The 21687-nt window shown below is 41.1% G+C and overlaps 1 protein-coding gene and 1 long non-coding RNA gene across 13 annotated transcripts; one reads left to right on the forward strand and one right to left on the reverse strand.

Annotated features, from left to right (window-relative positions):
* Nucleotides 1–953: 953 nt before the first annotated feature.
* LOC142937995 (uncharacterized) lies at nt 954–2858 on the reverse strand. Its single transcript, XR_012949476.1, has 2 exons — nt 2737–2858; nt 954–2256 (listed from the first exon to the last, which is right to left on the reverse strand). It is a non-coding gene; the product is annotated as an uncharacterized LOC142937995 (long non-coding RNA).
* plekhf2 (pleckstrin homology domain containing, family F (with FYVE domain) member 2) lies at nt 2142–17046 on the forward strand. 12 transcript variants are annotated; one of them, XM_076081155.1, is made up of 4 exons: nt 2142–2314; nt 3899–3944; nt 13404–13514; nt 14358–17046. In XM_076081155.1, the coding sequence occupies exon 4, from the start codon at nt 15794–15796 to the stop codon at nt 16526–16528; it is 735 nt and encodes a 244-aa protein (XP_075937270.1). In that variant the 5' UTR covers nt 2142–2314; nt 3899–3944; nt 13404–13514; nt 14358–15793; the 3' UTR covers nt 16529–17046. The 12 variants fall into 12 exon arrangements, with proteins under 12 accessions (XP_075937270.1, XP_075937274.1, XP_075937267.1 ...); XM_076081159.1 differs by having other exon boundaries at nt 13404–13497; XM_076081152.1 differs by lacking the exon at nt 3899–3944 and adding an exon at nt 12917–12959.
* The last annotated feature ends 4641 nt before the right edge of the window (nt 17047–21687 follow it).

The raw sequence follows: 21687 nt of genomic DNA on the forward strand, positions 1-21687 counted from the left end.
TAGACAGGGCGGGGGGGGGGGGGGGGGTTGTAATTATTCAATCACATATAAGTGTGTCTTTTGTTCCTTTTATATCTTGATGTAGTTTTATGTTTTCTGTAACCAGCGGAGGAGGAAATACTCACTAAAGATCAGTAAAAGCAATACAACTCTGTACTAACAGCAAAATGTACTTAAAGTATTTAAGTAAAAACGGGCCCTTTCAGGGAGTTTATATGTCATATTATTGGAGTATTATTTATTACTGATGATTTAACAAGTAAGCAGCAGTCTAATGTCACAGTCGGTGTCTTTAACTCCCTCTGATGAAACCTGTGTGATATGGTTGAAAGATATATATATATTTAAACTAGTAAGTGGACCTTGAGTTGGGATTTTAACTGACTCCTGAAAAGTTTAGAAGAGTTTTTTTGTTTCCAGATGGAAAAAGAAAAAAGTGAATAAAACATGATTTAAAGAAACCAAAGAGAAAGCCACATGACGTCTCTTTAACTGTAGATTAGCTGCATTTTAAGCTGCAGCATGTCCGGTCCTGTTTAATACTCTGAACCAGGACTCCCCCCAACGTGCTGCCTTCACTGAGCGTGGGAATAACCGAACAAAAGAATTCATCCCACTTGTTGAAACGCGTTTGAATGCGTCAGGATGGAGATGTTCAGCCCTTTGCACTCAAGCACTCCTGTGACTAATACATTTAATACATTTAATACATGAGACAGCGAGGAGCTCTGTCGTAATATAATAAAAAGGTCTTTTGTATTTTTTGTTTAGTGTATTTCAGAATGCTGACGATTAGATGTTTTCTTATTAGTCATTTCAGAAGGAAGGAAGGGAGTCTGATGAATTGTCCCTGTTGTATTTACTCTCTGACAAGATATGAAACATTATTTACTACACAGCTGAGGTGAAAAGTATTTATATATGTATACAGTAGAATCACAGAACAGCTCCGGTAGGTGAAATTCGTTTGGTTTATTTAGTTCAGATTGTTTAAATATAAAGACGTAAATTAACACGACAACCCAGAACTGTTTTTGTACATGTTGGTGGATGCTTATTCATGAAAAGCACATTGAGTTTACTTGTAATCAAATACATAGTACACAATAGTTATGTGTTAATTTTATCGCTGTCTGTGTTCATCTTTGTTGTTTTTGTATTTCTATTTCTACCTTCCTATAAATTGTTCTTGTGTGTAAACTTGTACATTGAGAACAAAGTTAAAATTCTCTGTATGTGTACAAATACTTGACCAAAAAGCTGATTTGGATTCTTACAATATCAGTTGTAACATGCTAAGTCTAAATATTTACATATTTGTAGAAAACAAGTTACATTTGTACATTTTGCTGTTGCGTACTTTTACTGATGTATTATTTGAATAATGGACTTTTAATTCAATTCAATTCCATTTAATTCAATTTATTTTGTACAGCCCAAAATCACAAATTCCCTGTCCCGGGTTCCTCACATCAGAACGGGAACAACTCCCCCAAAAACCCTTTAACTGGGAGAAACAACAAAGGTCTTGCACTGAGAATATTCATGATAGATCAAACAATGCAAAACATAATCTGAGACAAATCAAATGTTCCCGGAGACGTCGCCTCTCTGTGTGAAATATTTGTAAAGGGTGAAGGAACACTGTCTCGCTGTGTCATGACTTAAAATAATGTTTTGCTACTTTTTAATATTGTTAGACAGAAAAACTGCTGCTGCTGCACACCTGGACATCTGAAAAGGTTGTGAGCTACATTCATACATGCATAACATAGTACACCTGGAGAACTATTAGGTACATTAGGTTCAAACTTTCATTAATCTAAAGACTCAAAGTGAACTTCAAAGTGAACTTGTTCTGCATGTCATGTGTTAAAACCCTTTCTTTACTATAGAAACAAATATCTATCTATCTATCCATCCATCCATCCATCCATCCATCATCCATATATCTATCCATCATCCATCTATCTATCCATCCATCTATCGATCTATGAATGAATGAATGAATGAATGAATGAATGAATGAATCAATCAATCAATCGATCGATCGATCGAAGAGCATTTAGTATCAGTGTGTTTACATATTTCCCGACTGTCCAGTGTTCCCTGAACGCAGCGCTGTGCTCCGCTGCCATGTTGTTGTCGTATTTTGGGACTCAGCGGACGGTCGGAGTTTCCAGCTTTCGGTCGCTTGTCTGCGGACTCAGCGGGTCTCTGATGCGGACTCTGAAGCACTGCTTTACGGGACTTTATCTGGAACACAACCGAGCTTCAAGTCGCTGACTTAAATTGCCACGAGAGGAGCCGTCGGGTACGTACTTTTACTTCTGATCTAAAAAGTTACACTCGATGATAACGACTAGCTCAAAGCTAACACTCCGTGTGCTACTTTTTCTCATTCATGCTAACTAAGCTAGCTGGTTAAAGCTAGCGCAGTTCGCAAATCTCTTCTTTTATACTTCTATAAAAGGTGTACACTTTGAGATTAACATACCCGGATGTGTGTGGTGTCAAAATAAGAGCCCGTCAGAGTTTAGTTAGTTTAGCTTCGGAACAAGAAGTAAAACAAATAAGAGTTGTTTTATGCTAACTCCTGTGCTAGCATCATGCTAACTGACAACAAAGTTGGGCAATAACTCTGAAAAGTCACCGACGTAACTTTAAATATTGTTGTTGACAGTACGTGTGTATATATAATATATACTGTGTATATAAATGGAGACGTTAACTCACGATGACTTTACGTGCCTCTCAGTCATTTACGGCAGTTCAGGACGGGCTGGAAAAGCACCATTTTAACAGGTTTTACGAGCTTATACAACGTTAGCTTGATGTATAAGTACTTTTCAAAGTAGTGCAAAGTTTCAGCAAGGGGGGGGGGGGGTGTGACTGTGTGTGTGTGTGTGTGTGCGCGCGCGCGCGTACTCTCCTGTACAGGTAACCATTCATTCCTCTGAGGTCTCTATGGAAGTGAATGTGATCCTGTAAACCACAAGTAAAGCTTACATCCCATAACTTGTGTGTTAGTTTAAAAACATTCATTTCTAATCCTTTGCACTGTTTGTAGATTAACATCTGTCTTTTTTAATTTTTTTTAATTTTACATTAATTTGATGTTTATTTACCAATTAACAAATTCATTATTTATTCTATTAAACGTCAGGAAATACTTAAAAAGTCCAATGTGACGTCTTTAAATGTTTTATTAGCGGTCCAAAACACAAATTTTACTTTACGTACCATACTTTTTACAGTATCTTTTTTAAATTTATTTTGATTATTTTTCTCTTCCTTTAATTATAGTCTTGCTTTTGCAGCACGCTGGGAGTTTGTTTTAAAGCTGCAGTTTGAGGCGTTTAGTGATGTAACTCTTACCAGACTGAATCAATCGAGCTGTGCTGTGTTACATCCAGGGCTGGAAGTGATTATCTATTCACTCCTTCAAACACATCTAACAAACAGATAATCAAATTAAAGTGATATAAAAACAGAGGAAAAGAGCCGATCCTCTTAATTCAGCTTCCAGGACTTTCAGATGTTTGATTGCATATCGGTAGTTTTTGGTCTTCTGTCGACAAGAGTAAATGTACAAACTTGATAGCATGGTATTGATAATAAAGTGTCTACTCGACGTAAACATCTGGTATTAACCTAAGACTGACGTGTGAAAAGTGTTTTGTGTTTTGAGTACAGAAAGCAGGAGGGCTGGTCCTCTCTGTGATGGACGTTAACATCAGTAATATATATACTATAGTAGTACAGATAATAAAGAACCAGCAGGAAACCTCCGTTTACTGACTCAAGGAAGCAAAACGTCCTGCTTTACATCTCCAGATTAAACACACACACACACACACACACCAGGTGATCCGCCCTCCTGCTCTCTGTGTTGTAGAACGAGATAAACTGGTTAAAGCCGAGGGAAACAAACTACCTGTCAGGTAATCACAACCCCCCCCCCCCCACACACACACACACACACGGGATGTCTGGTTTCTCTTCCTGTTGTAATCCAACACATAATCCAACACGTCTCTCTGTTTATAAATGGATGCAGATTAGAAGCATAAGAGGAGCAGGTGACACGTCGGGTAGTTCACAGGTGAACAGACGGACCAGGGAGCGCTTGATTTGATGCACTAGAGATGGTGGGGTTTGATATTGTTAGGAGATCAATGCTACTTATTGATGATGAGCAGCTCTCAGGCGACTGATTGGTCCACTTCTTTTGGTTTGTTTCATTATGAACGACTAATTTCTAAGAAACCCATGAACACATCTGTGGTTAACACCAGATTTAGAATAATATTATTGTTTCGCAGGTCGTTCTATTGGTTCATTTAACCATCTGAACACAAAGCAGTTTCAGCTCGTTTTTCGCACAACAGTGTTCACAAGTGTTACCAATGTTGGGGATGAATTAGAGTCTCTTCATGTCTTATATATTAAACTGTTTACATGTTTCAGCCTCTACTTCAGCCTCTCCTCTCTCCTCTCCTCTCTCCTCTTCTCTCTCCTCTCCTCTCTCCTCTCTGTGTTCACTTCCTGTAGTTCAGTCAGAGTGTCTCCTCCTTGTTGTCACATGACTGTTGGTCTCCGATGAATCAATCATGACTTCATAGTTTCACTGAGGAGCTCACAATGTAATGTTTTTACACAATCTGGTTAAAGTGAACTCTTTATTAGAGGATAAACTTCATAAAATAAAAGAACGTTTACAAACAGAAGGACGTAGCGCTCCGAGTGAGTGGAGTCAAAGCAAAGCGTCTCTTTGTGTTGCTGTTGTTGTTAATGTGTGTCGGGCTATCTTAAGGAAAATGAACCCAAACTGCCATCCCTAATAGATGCAGATGCACCGTCACTACATTACTGATCGTCTGTGGGTTTGGTTCTGTGGAGGAGGAACCAACACGTCAACGTCTAAACGATTAGAGGAATAAACTACTAAACAGATACTAAATACTATTAACGAACACAAGAATACTAAATACGCACTCACTAGTAAAACGCTTCACTAACAGCTGGTAAACGTAGACTTTTGAAGCTAATTCACATTTATTAACTGAGTTATTATCAGTTAAAAGCTTTGAATATAACGGTATGAACCACACCGATAGTAAAGGATAGTAACGTAACATAAGGACACTAGTGTGCAGTCAGTGTGGACTTTCAACATCTACACTTCTCCTTTTCATTTCTGGCCGCATGCACCTTTTCCTCAACGCTTACTTAACAGCACTTGTTGTTTCGTAGTAAGTCAGCGTTTCACTTCTTTATTTCCTCCTCGTGTGGCCTCAGAGGAAGGTTTCACGCTCTTCTGTCTCTGAACCATCTGAGGAAGAAGAAGCAAAGAAAACAAAACCATCTTAGTGCCTTTTTAAAACATTTTGCAAAACATTTTTGTTTCAACATCTGTTTTCACTCGGTTCATCTCTCTTCAATCATTTTTATTAAAGCAGACGATAAATCCTCCAGATCCCGCTGACGTTACGCTCAATCGCACCAGAAGAACCCCATCGAGTGGACAGTAATGGGTTTATTATGTACGTGCGATATTAGTCGTTTATATGACAAAGGATCGACGTGTCCGTGTATCAAAACAATATTTTGCCGCCCAAATATCACAATACTGTGAATCAGACGCTGATTATTTAGGAAAACATCGTCAATATGCAGTTTAAGATTTAAAGTCCTATATTTAATTGTGACGAGTCGTCCTCTGATGTTGGGTTGAAGAGCAGATCGTTTGACTTCTTTTTGTTTGTCGGGTCGTTTGGTGTAATTATAAATCCAATTTAAGCTTGAACTACGCTTTCATACCTATGAAGTGTGTTCTTCAGCTTATTAAAGACGGTAACGAGCAGCAGTGGAGATATCACTGACGCATTAATAAACGTGTGACTGCAGCTGCTGAAAGCATTTCTATTGTAAAGGAGGCGACGCCAATTAATCCAAGAGCAATCAGTTATTCACAGTCTGGTCTGCTGAACCGGAAACCTGTAGTGACAGGAAATACCAACACACACACACACACACACACACACACAGACACAGACACACACACACACACACACAGACACACACACACACACACACACACAGACACAGACACACACACACACACACACAGACACACACACACACACACACACACACACACACACAGACACAGTGCATCCGTCTAAAATGAGTACGACTGTGACTGTTTGACTAAGTCACCATTAACCCTCAGGTATCACTTATTAAAATGACCCCAAACAGAACCATGTTCTAATAATTCTAACCTGTAACGTTTGGTGAAAATGTCGTCAATGTCTAAAATACTGACTTTATTATCAGCAACAAACTGCGATGTTTCAGGCGTGAGGCCGCTGATCGTACTTCTGTGGTTATTTTAACACAAAACACGACCGTTTCTGAACATAACCAAGTCGGTTTTATTGTTAAATCTTTTCCCGTGAAGACGGAAGTGTATTCTGTAAAGACTGGATTCATGCAACGAGCAGAATTTGACATGTTTTGTTGGACTTTCGTTGGAGAACGCACAACAAACAGTAACTTTCTGTCGGCTATGATAGGACCGGCTGTATGAGGAGACGCTGCCTGATGTGTTTAGTGGGTTTGTTTGAGATTTCCTGCCGTTAGATCTTATGTTCCTGATTTTAATCCTTTACTAGTACACAGTGTGAAATACTCTGTTCAAGTATGAAGTGCTGCATTCAAAAGGTTACTGAAGTACAAAAGTATTGGCATCAAAATGTACTTATTCTACAGAATGGCTCATTTTCAATCATATATCTATGGTAAGGCCTTTATCTTTGATTATTTAAGGTGTTCAGTGCACAGCGAGGATCTACTTCTGGCTGATTTCTATACTTGAGTTCTAAAGTATTAAGACGGTTTCCTTCATAAGGTTTTGGTTTGAAACACGACGATTGATAGCGACTAGAAGATCTCAAGTGATTGTCGTCGTCCACTTAACGAGCCGAGAGGCTGTCGCTGATTGTGACCAACGAATGTGTCCATGTATACGTTCTGCACTAGTTTGAATAAATCTTTATTGAGAGCGTCGTAAGTGAGAGACTGTGTTTTCCACCACACGCGTTAGTAACGCGTCCTGTTTTATCTCTCCGTGCTAAAGACGCTAGCGTTGCTAATCAGCTTCTTTGCATTCTCCACCATTATTACATATTCATGTAACGTCTGATGTGTGAATTACGTCGGTTTTGGATCGGTCTCATCTTTTCTTACAAGTGTTGTAGAAATGCATTATAGTAAAAACCTTTTCTTCATGTAGCACCGTTTTAAAATACAGAGTTTACGAAGTGCTTCGACGGACAAAGGGGAAGATTTTAAGGCTAAAATAACGAGAGAGACAGTTTCAACAGGGACGTCCAACAAAAGCAAGAAAAAACTGGTAAAGAAATGTAAACGTTGATTAAAAACGTACAATAGATGCAACAAGAACAAACTAATAAATAAAACGGTAACAAGATAAATACTTTACTTCCTTCCCTGTATTGAGCTGAACACGAGTCGTAGAGTTAATATGCACACAGGCCTGAACACAGATTATTGGACTGAGTCGTATTAAATAAGAAGACAAACCTCCGGGACACGTGTCATTGTTCTGGAATAGATGGGGAATAGATGGTGGGAATATTAAACACTGACTATCTGCTGTTTATTTTACATCCCTCACAGTTTTATGTCACCTTTAGGACTTCGTACAGACTGGCATTTATGTGATGTCGTTGCTTTTCTGTTTTATTTTTATTTGTTGATTTTACTAAATTATTTTACTATATATATATATATATGTATATATATATGCTTTTGTCTGTCAAAGCACTTTGTAAACTCTGTTTTTAAAGGTGCTATATAAATAGTTATTATTATTATTATTATTATTGGACTGAACAGGAGTGGGCGAGCCTGGCGGATGAAGTCATTAAAACACACTATTTGTTTTCAAGGCGCATGCAGAAACAGCCCAGAGTTAACCAGAGTTAACCAGAGTTAACCACGAAGGGGACAGAAAATGTCAAACTTAAGAAGCCGTAGCCTCTTTTTCGTTACCTGTCGGCTTTATTTACGTTGAAACGGTTTAAAGGTTGATCTGCTGCAGAATGAGGAGAACAGATGGAGGTTTGTTTGGAGAACATTCCTCAGAAACTCTGAACTCTGAGCCACTTCAGGTGTGTGTGTGTTTAAACCACAGACCAGGATTATTTACTGCTCACTAAACCAGACGGCCTCCTTTCACACTCAAATATGTGACGTCACTGCACGATGTTTGGCTCCGTGTTTTTAAAGAGTGACGTTAAGTCCGAGACTATTTGCATCAATTTGCACCTGCATTATCTCTAGTGACCACCAGGGGGCGACTCCTCTGGTTGTATAGAAGTCTATGAGAAAATGACTCTACTTCTCTCTTGATTTATTACCTCAGTAAACATTGTAAACATGAGTTTATGGTCTCAATCTCTAGTTTCAAGTCTTCTTCAATACAGCATGATGTTCATTTAGTACATTATGGTCCATTTAGAGTCAAACAGACCATAAAGCAGGGGATGCTTTAGGGCGGGGCTACACGGTGATTGACAGGTCTCTACCAGAGACGATCGGCTAATCAATTAATCGTTCCCAAAGTGACCCTAGGGCTGAGCGGCATGGCCTAAAGTTTATATCGGGGTATAACTTTGAAGCACGGTCAGTTACATTATATATAATAATATATTAATACGTTTTAAAATGTTAAAATAAATGTTTCTCATGTGTGCCGACGTGACCTTCAAAAATGACCCTGTTGCTAGGCAGAAGATCTCTAGGCTCTAGCCGTCATTGATAATAATTAATAATGATGATTTAAAGGATTATTATGTCTCCTCACTCATATCCTGTCGGATTGCTCTGCAATGAAGCTCATAATAAATCAAACTTTAGTGTTTTTTAAAGGTGTGAATCTCTGACTTGGTTTTGTGTATCATTTAATCGTCACACCTCTCGTCTATAAACATCTGGAGGAAACTTATGTTCCAGTATGCTTACGAGGAGAAGAAGAAAGATCTCTGTGCTTAATGCTGCTCACTGAGACTCTTCTTCTTCTGCGTGTTTAAACGCGTAGTGATCGGATAGTTAGAATATCTGACTCACTGATCGCTTTGAACCGGTGATTAAATCCTCTCCCGTCTGTTGACGGTGAAAACAAAAGTGAGCTCCGGTCTGAACAGGTTTCCGTCTCTTCATCAGATCACAAACCTCTCTGTTCGTTTAGCGTCTTCTTCTCCCACAAACCCAGAACACGGTCGTCACGCTCGGGACGAGAAGCTTCACTTGACTCTTCTCTGGTCGTGAAGATGTTTATTTTTATGCTCTTGTCTCCCGAGAGAACCACTGAAACAGAAACTTAAGTTCTTATTATTTTACTACAACTGAAAGCATTCATTGACTGACTGAGTAGTTTTTATGATGAATATCTTTGTGACTAAGTTACATTTATACCTTCTCAAATGTTAAGTTTAGCTGCTTTTCTTTCTTTTATAAATCTTTGTAAATTAAATCACTTTGGGTGTTTTTAATCAGACGTCACCTCATAAACTCTTTGAACTGATTTCTCTAAACTAAATCATCAATAATTGACAAATTAATGTTTTATTCATGAATGAGTCTCTCTGACCAGGATTTGGAGATAGTGTTGACTGTCTGCCGCTTAAAGGAAACACATCTGTTTTATCTGAGTGGAGTTTTCATCTACTTTTATGTTCTTCTCTCATGAAGAAGAAAGTCTTCTCAGCAAGTCGAAGGTCAGCGATGAAGCCGTAAACAAGACAATAAAACGATGACACGGTTTTTATTTCTGTCTTTGGGTGAAACGAAGCGGAAGCTTTTACTCTGAATGTCTCTGCTGACATCATCGCGTGTGACCTGTGAATGGAGAAGAGTTTAATTATGGAGCGTGTCAGCGTTTTGAAGACAGAAGGAGCAAACTGCTGGAAACGTTTCGCTCATTTCTGAGCTTCTAGCAGCTAAAGACGAAGACTTAAACGCTTCATGTGATTAATGACGTTTTGCTTTTAGCCTCTTAGAAATGTTTATTGTACTTTTATCTTTTTTAAACAGTAGTATAATGTCTTCCTGTTTGTTTGAAGTAGTTTTCCCTCTGAAGAGATGTCTGTCTAAGTGGGAGTGTCAAAGTAATACAACCGTTGTGACATTTCAGAATAAGAGCGTGGACATAAATCGAGGTCTCGGTGTTGCTGAGCTGTTCTGTAACACGATGTTCGGTCTGTTGTTACTCCGGTTATTGAGCTGGATCACTGGTTCGTTAAGATGTTTAAAAGCATTAGAGTTTATTCCAGAGCTCTCGAGAGTGTTCATGTGATCGGACGTGTTTGTGATGAGCTGAGTGAATAGTTTAATACTTATAACACGTAGAGCCTCCATTGTTTCTACTGAAGCCCTTTACTGCAGGAGAAGATCTGAGTACTTCTTCTTTCTCTACACAACCTCTAAATAATGTTACTCTGGACGTTCTCAGACATGTTTGAAGCTTGAGATCCTCTAATTGAACCTCTTCCCTCAGGTGATGGTTATGACATGCAGAGTAGTCATATCATATTACATGTTGTTTAATTAAAGATTAGAGTTGAGAAATCCCCTCCAGCCTGAAACCCCTGCAGGAGGAGAAGTGACTCTGTTCATAGAAGGTGGTTTAGATGATAAGAACCGGCGTTATCTCTACGAAGTGACCAAAGAGCACTGACTCAGGACCTGCTGGGCTGCACCTACTGTAATGAACACGGAGTATTGTGCTAATAGCGCCGCTAATATTGAACTTCCTGTTTCCAGTTTGACACAAGATTGGAGTTTCTGGTGTCAAGAGTAGTTGAAATGATATTCCAGGTGTGATGACAAGGTGTTTGGTTCTACATCAGGTTCACCTCTCCCCCTGTTCCTCCTCCCACGGTGGAGTAACGCTTCGTTATTCACAGCGCAGCAGCAGCAGCTCTGTGGTCACGCTATCAGAGAAGCTATCAGAGAAGCGATCAGAGAAGCGATCAGAGAAGCGATCAGAGAAGCGGTCAGAGAAGCGGTCAGAGAAGCTGTCAGAGAAGCTGTCAGAGAAGCTGTCAGAGAAGCTATCAGAGAAGCTATCAGAGAAGCGGTCAGAGAAGCGGTCAGAGAAGCGGTCAGAGAAGCGATCAGAGAAGCGATCAGAGAAGCTATCAGAGAAGCTATCAGAGAAGCTGTCAGAGAAGCTATCAGAGAAGCTGTCAGAGAAGCTGTCAGAGAAGCTATCAGAGAAGCTATCAGAGAAGCGGTCAGAGAAGCGGTCAGAGAAGCGATCAGAGAAGCGATCAGAGAAGCGGTCAGAGAAGCTGTCAGAGAAGCTGTCAGAGAAGCTATCAGAGAAGCTGTCAGAGAAGCTATCAGAGAAGCGATCAGAGAAGCGATCAGAGAAGCGGTCAGAGAAGCTGTCAGAGAAGCTGTCAGAGAAGCGGTCAGAGAAGCGGTCAGAGAAGCGGTCAGAGAAGCGATCAGAGAAGCGGTCAGAGAAGCTATCAGAGAAGCGATCAGAGAAGCGATCAGAGAAGCGGTCAGAGAAGCGGTCAGAGAAGCGATCAGAGAAGCGGTCAGAGAAGCTGTCAGAGAAGCTATCAGAGAAGCTGTCAGAGAAGCTGTCAGAGAAGCGATCAGAGAAGCGATCAGAGAAGCGATCAGAGAAGCGATCAGAGAAGCGGTCAGAGAAGCGATCAGAGAAGCGGTCAGAGAAGCGGTCAGAGAAGCGGTCAGAGAAGCGATCAGAGAAGCGGTCAGAGAAGCGGTCAGAGAAGCGGTCAGAGAAGCGATCAGAGAAGCGGTCAGAGAAGCGATCAGAGAAGCGATCAGAGAAGCTGTCAGAGAAGCGATCAGAGAAGCGATCAGAGAAGCGATCAGAGAAGCGATCAGAGAAGCGATCAGAGAAGCGATCAGAGAAGCGGTCAGAGAAGCGATCAGAGAAGCGGTCAGAGAAGCGGTCAGAGAAGCGGTCAGAGAAGCGATCAGAGAAGCGGTCAGAGAAGCTGTCAGAGAAGCGGTCAGAGAAGCGGTCAGAGAAGCGGTCAGAGAAGCGGTCAGAGAAGCGATCAGAGAAGCGGTCAGAGAAGCGGTCAGAGAAGCGGTCAGAGAAGCGGTCAGAGAAGCGGTCAGAGAAGCGGTCAGAGAAGCGGTCAGAGAAGCGGTCAGAGAAGCGGTCAGAGAAGCGGTCAGAGAAGCGGTCAGAGAAGCGGTCAGAGAAGCGATCAGAGAAGCGGTCAGAGAAGCGGTCAGAGAAGCGGTCAGAGAAGCTGTCAGAGAAGCGGTCAGAGAAGCGGTCAGAGAAGCGATCAGAGAAGCGATCAGAGAAGCGGTCAGAGAAGCGGTCAGAGAAGCGGTCAGAGAAGCGGTCAGAGAAGCGGTCAGAGAAGCGGTCAGAGAAGCGGTCAGAGAAGCCTTCAGTCACAAAGAGCCGGCATGTTTCACTGGATTCCTCTCTGCAATGTTCAGAAGCTCACCCACACACGTTAGTAGAGGTGAGGACATGTCCTCCGTCCTAAGACGCATACAACAATGTTTTGTTAACTACAGCACGCTCGTGGTGCACTGCAGTTTGTCATAATTATAGTTATGACTTTCTATCTCATTTCTATCAAAATAAAAACCATTTAAATAAAATAAAATAAAATGCATAAATACAATATAAGCCCACGTGGCTACAGAATGTTTTATTTTTGGTGCAGAAGAAACTAAAATATTTATTTTTTATAATCTTTGAAGCATACAAATGAGCTGAATTTAGTTAAGAAGCTGCTGCAGACTCGAGGTTTGCAAAAGGAAGTCGTCCAATAGATATCGATCTTTATTCAACTTTTATTTTACTTTATCTTACCAGGAAGTCCTGAAGAGATCAAACGCTCTCCTGGATGGTACAACCGGTTTGTTTACATTATTCTCTACACGATGTCTTTGCTCATTGAACTGTTCCCCCTGTTAAAAGTAAATTTTATATTAAATTTTAATTCAAATTTTATTACATTTTTATCAAATTTTCAAATTAAATAAATAAAATGCATTTAAATAAATACATTTAAATAAAAACATTTAAATACATTTTAAATAAATAAAATATGATCTTCTGTCTGTGGCCCACATGGCTGCAGCATGTTTTAATTGTTGGTGCAGAATAAACTAAAATGCTTTTTGATTAAGCTCTCTTGGACGGTAGAAGCGGTTTGTTGACTTCACGGTGTCTCAGAGAGCAGCTTCATCACAGAACAGAGACTTTAACAACGACCCTCCTTGTTCTTCTTCTCTTTCTCTCTTCACTCACTCGTCATCATCACTCTCTCTCGCTCTCGCTCTCTCTCTCTCTCTTTTAGCTCCTGACTCATCGCTTCCCTTCCTTCTCAGTTTTCAGACCGCAAGAGTTGAAAAACCCAATTTCCTCCTTTTCCTTTTAGGCGGCAGCAGCTGGTGAGCTCTGAACTAATGTAAGGAACTGTTCCTCTTTGTTATTCACCTGGTGGGCCTTTACATGTAATCGCCTGCTCAGGGACTGCAGACAAAAATACAAATGCAATACAAATAAAGACAATTAAATAAAAATACAATTTAAAATAATATTTAAAATAAATTAATATAAATTAATATTAAAAATAAATTAATATAAAATAAAATACAATAATATTTGAAATAAAATACAATAATATTTAAAATAATATAATAAAATGTACACTGACACCAAGATGATGTTTGCCATTTGGCTTATTGAGGTCATTAATTTCAGTGTGTTGGTAAGAATCATTAAATAAAATCTTTCAACATCTTTTAAGGTAAACTGCAAATAATTGTGAAAAATAAAAAAATATTTGCGCTGAACTAAACGTTGTTTAAACTCGACACGACTGGTTTTATTTAATGTAATCACCAGACTGATGTGTCGTACATCATCCGTCTGTTTCATGCTTTAATCATCTTCACCACAGTAACTGTTTAACATTATTTCATTCAAACAACTACTTTGGGTTTAACAAAAACAAAAACAATGCTCTGAATTCAGCTGAATGAAACTTTATTTTACGTCTTTATTCAGATGCAAAGTTCTTTAGCAGGAGCGGAGCATGTAAAGTGAAAGCCCTGCTCTCTTTATTTAAATGTGAAAGTGCAAATATATTGTCGTAATAATCGTGATCTCAGTATTGATATAAAACGATCTCGATGATCATTTTGGTGATAATCGTGCAGCCTGAATGTTTACTGAAGACTTATTCAGTTGATTTCTATCAGACTTATTATATAATATAGTGAATATAAAGTTGTTTAATCTGCTTCAGACTTCACCTTGTGAACCATCGGACTCGTCTGAAGCTGTTGCTGTAACACGAGGTCGTTAACATTCAGAACCACGAGCTGCAGACCTCCACATGAACCACAACAAACCGCCTTCTCCTGATCAGCTGGAGGGAGACGCTTCATGGCTCCTGTTGGATGAAAGCAGCTGAATAGATGATTTAATAAGAGTTAATAATACGAGTGAGAGAAGGTTGTGTTTGTGGAGGGATGATGGAGGGATGAGGGATAACAATAATCTGGTTATAGTTTAATGGTTTGTCAGTTTTTCTTTTCTCGTTTTATATCATTTTAATTGAATAAACTAAACTAATTAACTGTTGATTGAACAATACAAGCATTTTATTGACCACGTTGATTAAATCACTGAAGATATAATCAGCCAATTAATTGATAATAAATTCCCTAATTACATATCTGAATAAGATATGTAGATGTGTTACTATTGGTCCTTCATCTCCGTGTGTCGTTTCTTCAATTAAAGATGATTTAAGATGGTGAAACAATATTATTATAAATTAAATCTGAATACGATCCTAAGGAGGAAACTATCTCTGTTTATCTTCCAACATTCGTGACGGCAGAAGCAAAGGGAGCGTATACTCTGCATGTTTCATCCCACTCTGTCTGCTCATGATTACTGCTTTGAGAGCCTCCAGCCTGTATACTTATGCCTCTTCCTCTCCGTGCCCTCGTCTCTGTCTGCCGGTGGGAGCCGGTTGGCTTGTTGCCTCGGCGATCGGCTGACGTGTCAGCGGCTCTCCGGGTTATTAGTGTGCAGATCACTGAGGACACCAGGCTGCACTGCTATCTACTGGCGAGTTAGCGTATAAAGCGTCCGACAGGCTTGTTAGCGGTGTTACATGGTGTTCAGCAAACACAGATTACTTTACTCCTCATAGAAGTAAAACCATCTAGTGTCACGTATCAGCATCCCCTTCATCAAATATAAAACTCTTCATTTATAGAATATTAACCGTGTTGTCAGTACGTAGTCAGACAAGGGATGCTACAATTATAAAGTTATTATATATATATATATATATATATATATATATATATATATATATTTCTGCTTCTGCTCCGTTCAGCAGCACAGATTTCACTCCCATGATGAGAGTCAGGCCCTGATCACACGAGGCACGGCGTTAGAGGGTCTCGCTAGGAGGGTCTCTCGATGTTTAACGGGAAAGAAAAGATGCTCATGAAGCAAACGATGCAGTCAAATCAAAAATATGAAAATGTTTTATGTCGATAGATGTTTTCAGCTTTAATTTACACAGCAGCACAATAGGCCTCTTCATGTTCTATGTCATCTTCATTTAACGGTTGATTAGATATGAAAGAAGCGGTTTGAGATTTAACGCTATGAATCTCAAAGTGTTGTCCCTATCTCCGCTTTCCTGCAGCTGAGGTGAAGATGGTGGACCGGCTAGCCAACAGCGAGGCCAACTCCAAGCGCATCGCGGTGGTGGAGGGCTGCTTCGGAGCCGCCGGCCAGCCGCTCGTCATCCCCGGCCGCGTGCTGATCGGCGAGGGCGTCCTCACCAAACTGTGCCGCAAGAAGCCCAAAGCGCGGCAGTTCTTCCTCTTCAACGACATCCTGGTCTACGGCAACATCGTGATCCAGAAGAAGAAGTACAACAAGCAGCACATCATCCCGCTGGAGAGCGTCACCATCGCCACGGTGCCCGACGAGGGCGACCTGCGCAACGGCTGGCTCATCAAGACGCCCACCAAGTCCTTCGCCGTCTACGCCGCCACCGCCACCGAGAAGTCCGAGTGGATGAACCACATCGGGAAGTGCGTGGAGGACCTGCTGCAGAAGAGCGGGAAGGCGCCGACGGGCGAGCACGCCGCCGTGTGGGTGCCCGACTCGGAGGCCACGGTGTGCATGCGCTGCCAGAAGGTGAAGTTCACGCCGGTCAGCCGGCGCCACCACTGCAGGAAGTGCGGCTTCGTGGTGTGCGGGCCGTGCTCGGAGAAGAAGCACCTGCTGCCCAGCCAGTCGTCCAAACCCGTCCGCGTCTGCGAGTTCTGCTTCCTGCAGCTGACGTCGGGGGGGCTGGCGCCGCACTCGGACTCCTTCAGCCGGCTGGGGTCAAAGTTCAACAACCTGTCGGACGACGACGACGAAGACGACAGCAGCGACTGAGGTCTCCTCCCCCCCCCCCTCTACGCTCTACGCCTGTTTCTTTCTCCTCGCGGAGGATTTATTCATCTATTCACGTCAAAACCAAAAAATATTTCACTTCTTCCTCTAATCGCAGCATCACGATGTTTCCTGAAACAATGAAATGTGGAATGAACTGGTCGACCAGCAGAACTCTTCTGACTCCTGATTGGGCTGCAATTAGTCACTACAGAACACAACGGTGCTAATGAGAAAACACACCTCTTCCTCCTCCTCCTCTTCCTCCGGACCTACACAGGGTGATTGCTTGTTATTTCTGCGGGGAAAAGCAAATGTTTGACCTTTTTTATCTCTTCTGTCCTTCCGGTGTTTTTTATTTGTTTTGTAGAAGTCGGTATTTTTCTGATCTATTTTTGTAAAATCGTCACCAGCAAAAATGTCAAGATCCCTTTTTTAATATAAATAACAAAATGTAGATATTATGCTAAACGCAGAGCTTTTCCTGTTGCTTCTGACAAATCAGCTGACGCTCGTCTCAGCCCCCCCCCCCCTCCCCCCAAAAGAAACCTAACTACCGTTTGCCTTTAACGTCGCGTGAGAGACAGAGAGACGGTTGGTGAAGTGCGTGAAACGTGACAATTATAGTTACAGGTTTAGTGGAGCTAAAAAAACGATTTAAAAAATAGTGTAAGTAGACATTCAAAAAGGTTTTCAACCTTTTATCCACGGTGCTAATTAACCAAAACCTGCAGGCTGCGATGATGAGGAGGATGAGGAGGAGGAGGAGTTTGAGGTAATTTAGCAGTAGGTCACATGGTGTAAAGATCTCTAAAAAGTCTATTTCTTCCACTAAAATGATGAACTTCTCCTCCACATGTTCACTGCAGACTATTTAAGAAAAGACTGTGATTGGTTTGTTCTTCGTCACATGACACGCGGTGACACCGTTAACTATTTTTTAACTCGTAGCGAAGCCGCCACGCCCTGAAAAACAAAAACACGTCGACATTAACATTCTGAGGGTTAAAAATAAAGTTTCATGTGAACGAGGAGAGAGCAGAGGACCTCCAGTGAATGAAAAGCAAACGTCATCACATGATCTTGTCTTCCATCATAATCTTCCAGTCAGTGACTCCTCCCCCCTCTTGTGTCACAAAACAAACGCGCCCATCCTCGTGCCTTGAACTCTTGCGTAATCTCACCAGCTCCAGCCAACATGGCCGCCCCTCCGCCTCCTTTATGCTGCAGCTCTACAGCTTCTTCTCCTGCAGCTCTACAGCTTCTTCTCCTGCAGCTCTACAGCTTCTTCTCCTGCAGCGCTACAGCTTCTTCTCCTGCAGCTCTACAGCTTCTTCTCCTGCAGCGCTACAGCTTCTTCTCCTGCAGCGCTACAGCTTCTTCTCCTGCAGCTCTACAGCTTCTTCTCCTGCAGCTCTACAGCTTCTTCTCCTGCAGCTCTACAGCTTCTTCTCCTGCAGCTCTACAGCTTCTTCTCCTGCAGCGCTACAGCTTCTTCTCCTGCAGCTCTACAGCTTCTTCTCCTGCAGCGCTACAGCTTCTTCTCCTGCAGCTCTACAGCTTCTTCTCCTGCAGCTCTACAGCTTCTTCTCCTGCAGCGCTACAGCTTCTTCTCCTGCAGCGCTACAGCTTCTTCTCCTGCAGCGCTACAGCTTCTTCTCCTGCAGCGCTACAGCTTCTTCTCCTGCAGCTCTACAGCTTCTTCTCCTGCAGCTCTACAGCTTCTTCTCCTGCAGCTCTACAGCTTCTTCTCCTGCAGCGCTACAGCTTCTTCTCCTGCAGCTCTACAGCTTCTTCTCCTGCAGCTCTACAGCTTCTTCTCCTGCAGCGCTACAGCTTCTTCTCCTGCAGCTCTACAGCTTCTTCTCCTGCAGCTCTACAGCTTCTTCTCCTGCAGCTCTACAGCTTCTTCTCCTGCAGCGCTACAGCTTCTTCTCCTGCAGCTCTACAGCTTCTTCTCCTGCAGCTCTACAGCTTCTTCTCCTGCAGCGCTACAGCTTCTTCTCCTGCAGCGCTACAGCTTCTTCTCCTGCAGCTCTACAGCTTCTTCTCCTGCAGCGCTACAGCTTCTTCTCCTGCAGCGCTACAGCTTCTTCTCCTGCAGCTCTACAGCTTCTTCTCCTGCAGCTCTACAGCTTCTTCTCCTGCAGCTCTACAGCTTCTTCTCCTGCAGCGCTACAGCTTCTTCTCCTGCAGCGCTACAGCTTCTTCTCCTGCAGCTCTACAGCTTCTTCTCCTGCAGCGCTACAGCTTCTTCTCCTGCAGCTCTACAGCTTCTTCTCCTGCAGCGCTACAGCTTCTTCTCCTGCAGCGCTACAGCTTCTTCTCCTGCAGCTCTACAGCTTCTTCTCCTGCAGCTCTACAGCTTCTTCTCCTGCAGCGCTACAGCTTCTTCTCCTGCAGCGCTACAGCTTCTTCTCCTGCAGCTCTACAGCTTCTTCTCCTGCAGCGCTACAGCTTCTTCTCCTGCAGCGCTTCTCCTGCACTTTCCATGTGTGTCATGTGTGGGTCATGTGACGTGTGTGGGTCATGTGGGTCATGTGACGTGTGTGGGTCATGTGACGTGTGTGGGTCGTGTGATCGCTCGCTGGTCCAGGAACTGAAGAAGGTGACTGTAGTTTCTCTTCCTGCTGACTGAAGAGTTTCATTCCTCACATCTCGTTCTCTTGTTTGCATCGTTAAAGGTTACTCGATTAAAAAGTCACATAATTGGAGCCAAAACCTGAATTAGCAAATAGTTCGTTTAGTGATTATTATTTTTTCTTCTCGGACCAAAACAACGGATTATTTGCTGTTTAACTGTTTAAGATTCATCGTGTGACACAAAATGAAATCTGCAGTATTTTCATCCCAAAAGTGTAAAATAATAACATCAAAATTTTCTGCTTAGAAGAGTAAAAATTATTGATTTGACGCCAAATCAACCTGTAAAGGTGATTGATTATAGATTGATACATTTTCGGGTGAACTGTCTCTTTAAGTGTCGTCTAAAAGTCATGAATATTAATTCACATCGTGCTCAGGATGTTTGATGTTGATTATTTTAATCTCACGTTTCAGTGTCGATGTTTGGAATGAAACTCTTCTGAGGTGATCTGGAATATAAGATACGATTATTCTCTTCTCTTGGTAACAGACGACACGTACAGTAAACAAATCAACTGTAAGATAAGAGCACACTGGAGGCTCATCATCAAACATCTGCAGCTCCAGATGTTTCTCTACGGTTTTTGACCGTGAACTGTAAAAGGGATCGTTTTCTTTTCTTTAATCTTTTTAGTTTTATAGATTTAATATTGATGAAAACAAAAAAACACAAGATCACTAACCAGCTGTCCTTTATACTGACGACGATGATGATGATGATGAAGGATTGCACTTAACAAAGTTGACACAATGACTTTAATTGAGTTTTTACTGGCGGAGCTCTGGTGGATGTTTTTAACACAAATCATCTTTTAATCTTTTTCTTTTTTGTCAGGTTTTGGGTTTAATTAGTGTTTGTTGTACAGTTATGATCAGATCTTCCTCCTCCTCTTCCTCCTGTCACATCAGCAGCTAAAAGCATTATATTTTTTATTTTGAATGATCCCTGTTCCTTTAATGGAGGTCAGCTGATGTTCGATTTGTTAAATAAACTGGAGGAATCACAGTTAGACTAAAGACTAAATCAGTTGTTTTTCTTTCTGGAGCTCAGACTCAGAAACACAGAATTAATAATTAAAGTAAAACAAGAAAAAGCTTCAAACACACAGATTCACTGTCGTGGTTTACGGGTTTAACTACAGTTCATGTGACCGACTTTCTTGAGAGCCTGTGAACGCATCGTTCGTCTGCTTCAATCTGAAACAGAAAGAAAAACATTTTATGTTTATTTAATCTGAACATGTTTAGTTGAACTGATTTGTAGATTTAAAGACTTTTTGAACGAAGCTGATTTGTATCAACTTGCTTTTTGACTTTCTCGACGTGTAGAATTATCTTTTCAATTCTCACTGTTGACGTCATATTTCTTTCTTTAATAAAGTCGTTCTTCACTTCTCTGTAGCGAAGAACGACGGTGGTTCCTTTAGCCCCGCCCCCTCGGTCCAGGACCTGAATATTTAAATATGGGATCTTCTTTTGTTTTTTAATGGGAAGTTGATTCACCGCAACAATGTAATTATCCTCAATGTAAGTCAATGTAAGTCAATGGGTAAAGGTCTCTTTGGGCCCTGATGACATCACGTGACGGACCAGGAAGTTGTAATAATGTGAAATTAGGCTGGAGGCCACAAAGAGGGGAACCATTTATTTCACTATTATTTTCATGCATAAGTGACACGATGACAGAATGTACGACTATGTTAGTCAAACACTTTCTTCACTAAAACATCTAAAAGATAGAATCCCACCTGATGGAGGTCTGTGGTCTAAATTAGAGTAAGTTAAAGGGTCTTGAGCTTCATCACATCCGTCTCCATTTTCAGAAATATTAAGAAAGAAATGACAACTAATGGAAGTCAACGGCATGAAAACAACGGAGGCGACCAATGTGATTTGTTGATGCTGAACTTCTTCGTCTTGGATAAACTCAAAGGTCCACTTACTTCCTGTTTTTCTTCTGCTTGTTGAAAGCTCCAGAAGAAGAAGAGACTTTGTGTTGTGACGGCTGAAGAAGAGGTCATCCAGTGTTTTGGGGTTTTGTTGATTTGTTTTTAATTTAAATGTTTTCTCTTTGTTGCCGTTTGACGGCGTCTTTTCTTTTTCTTATTTCTTATTTTCATTTTTAATTATTTTGAAAAGATTCTAAACGAAAAGGGCTTCAATCAGAATGTAACGCAGCAGATCATTGTTTGATACTAATTCCTTCAGAGATCTTTGAAGTATATATATTATATATATATAAATATTGTTTTGCTTAAAGAATGACTGTTTGGTGTCGTGTGTTGTCTTCATTCAGCTCGTAGATTGATTATAGATTATTACATTTAATTTAGCTCAAAGACGGAAACTGTTTGAGGTTTTCTCAGATTGTGTAAAATCTAACAAATAAAACTATTTATTCAGATTTGTGTTTATATGAGCCTCGAAATAATGAATCGGTGTCTAAAAGAGATCAGAGGAACATTAAACAAAAGAATAAACAATAATATAAGCAGTAAACATTTACAACAAACTAA

The sequence above is a fragment of the Anarhichas minor genome, unplaced genomic scaffold (genome assembly GCF_050575085.1).
Source record: "Anarhichas minor isolate MPS153535 unplaced genomic scaffold, ASM5057508v1 ptg000079l, whole genome shotgun sequence".
In the NCBI taxonomy this organism is placed as follows: domain Eukaryota; kingdom Metazoa; phylum Chordata; class Actinopteri; order Perciformes; family Anarhichadidae; genus Anarhichas; species Anarhichas minor.

Bases quoted from the DNA above. Each gene is read 5' to 3' on its own strand.
- plekhf2 (XM_076081155.1), top strand. From the start codon at position 15,794: ATGGTGGACCGGCTAGCCAACAGCGAGGCCAACTCCAAGCGCATCGCG.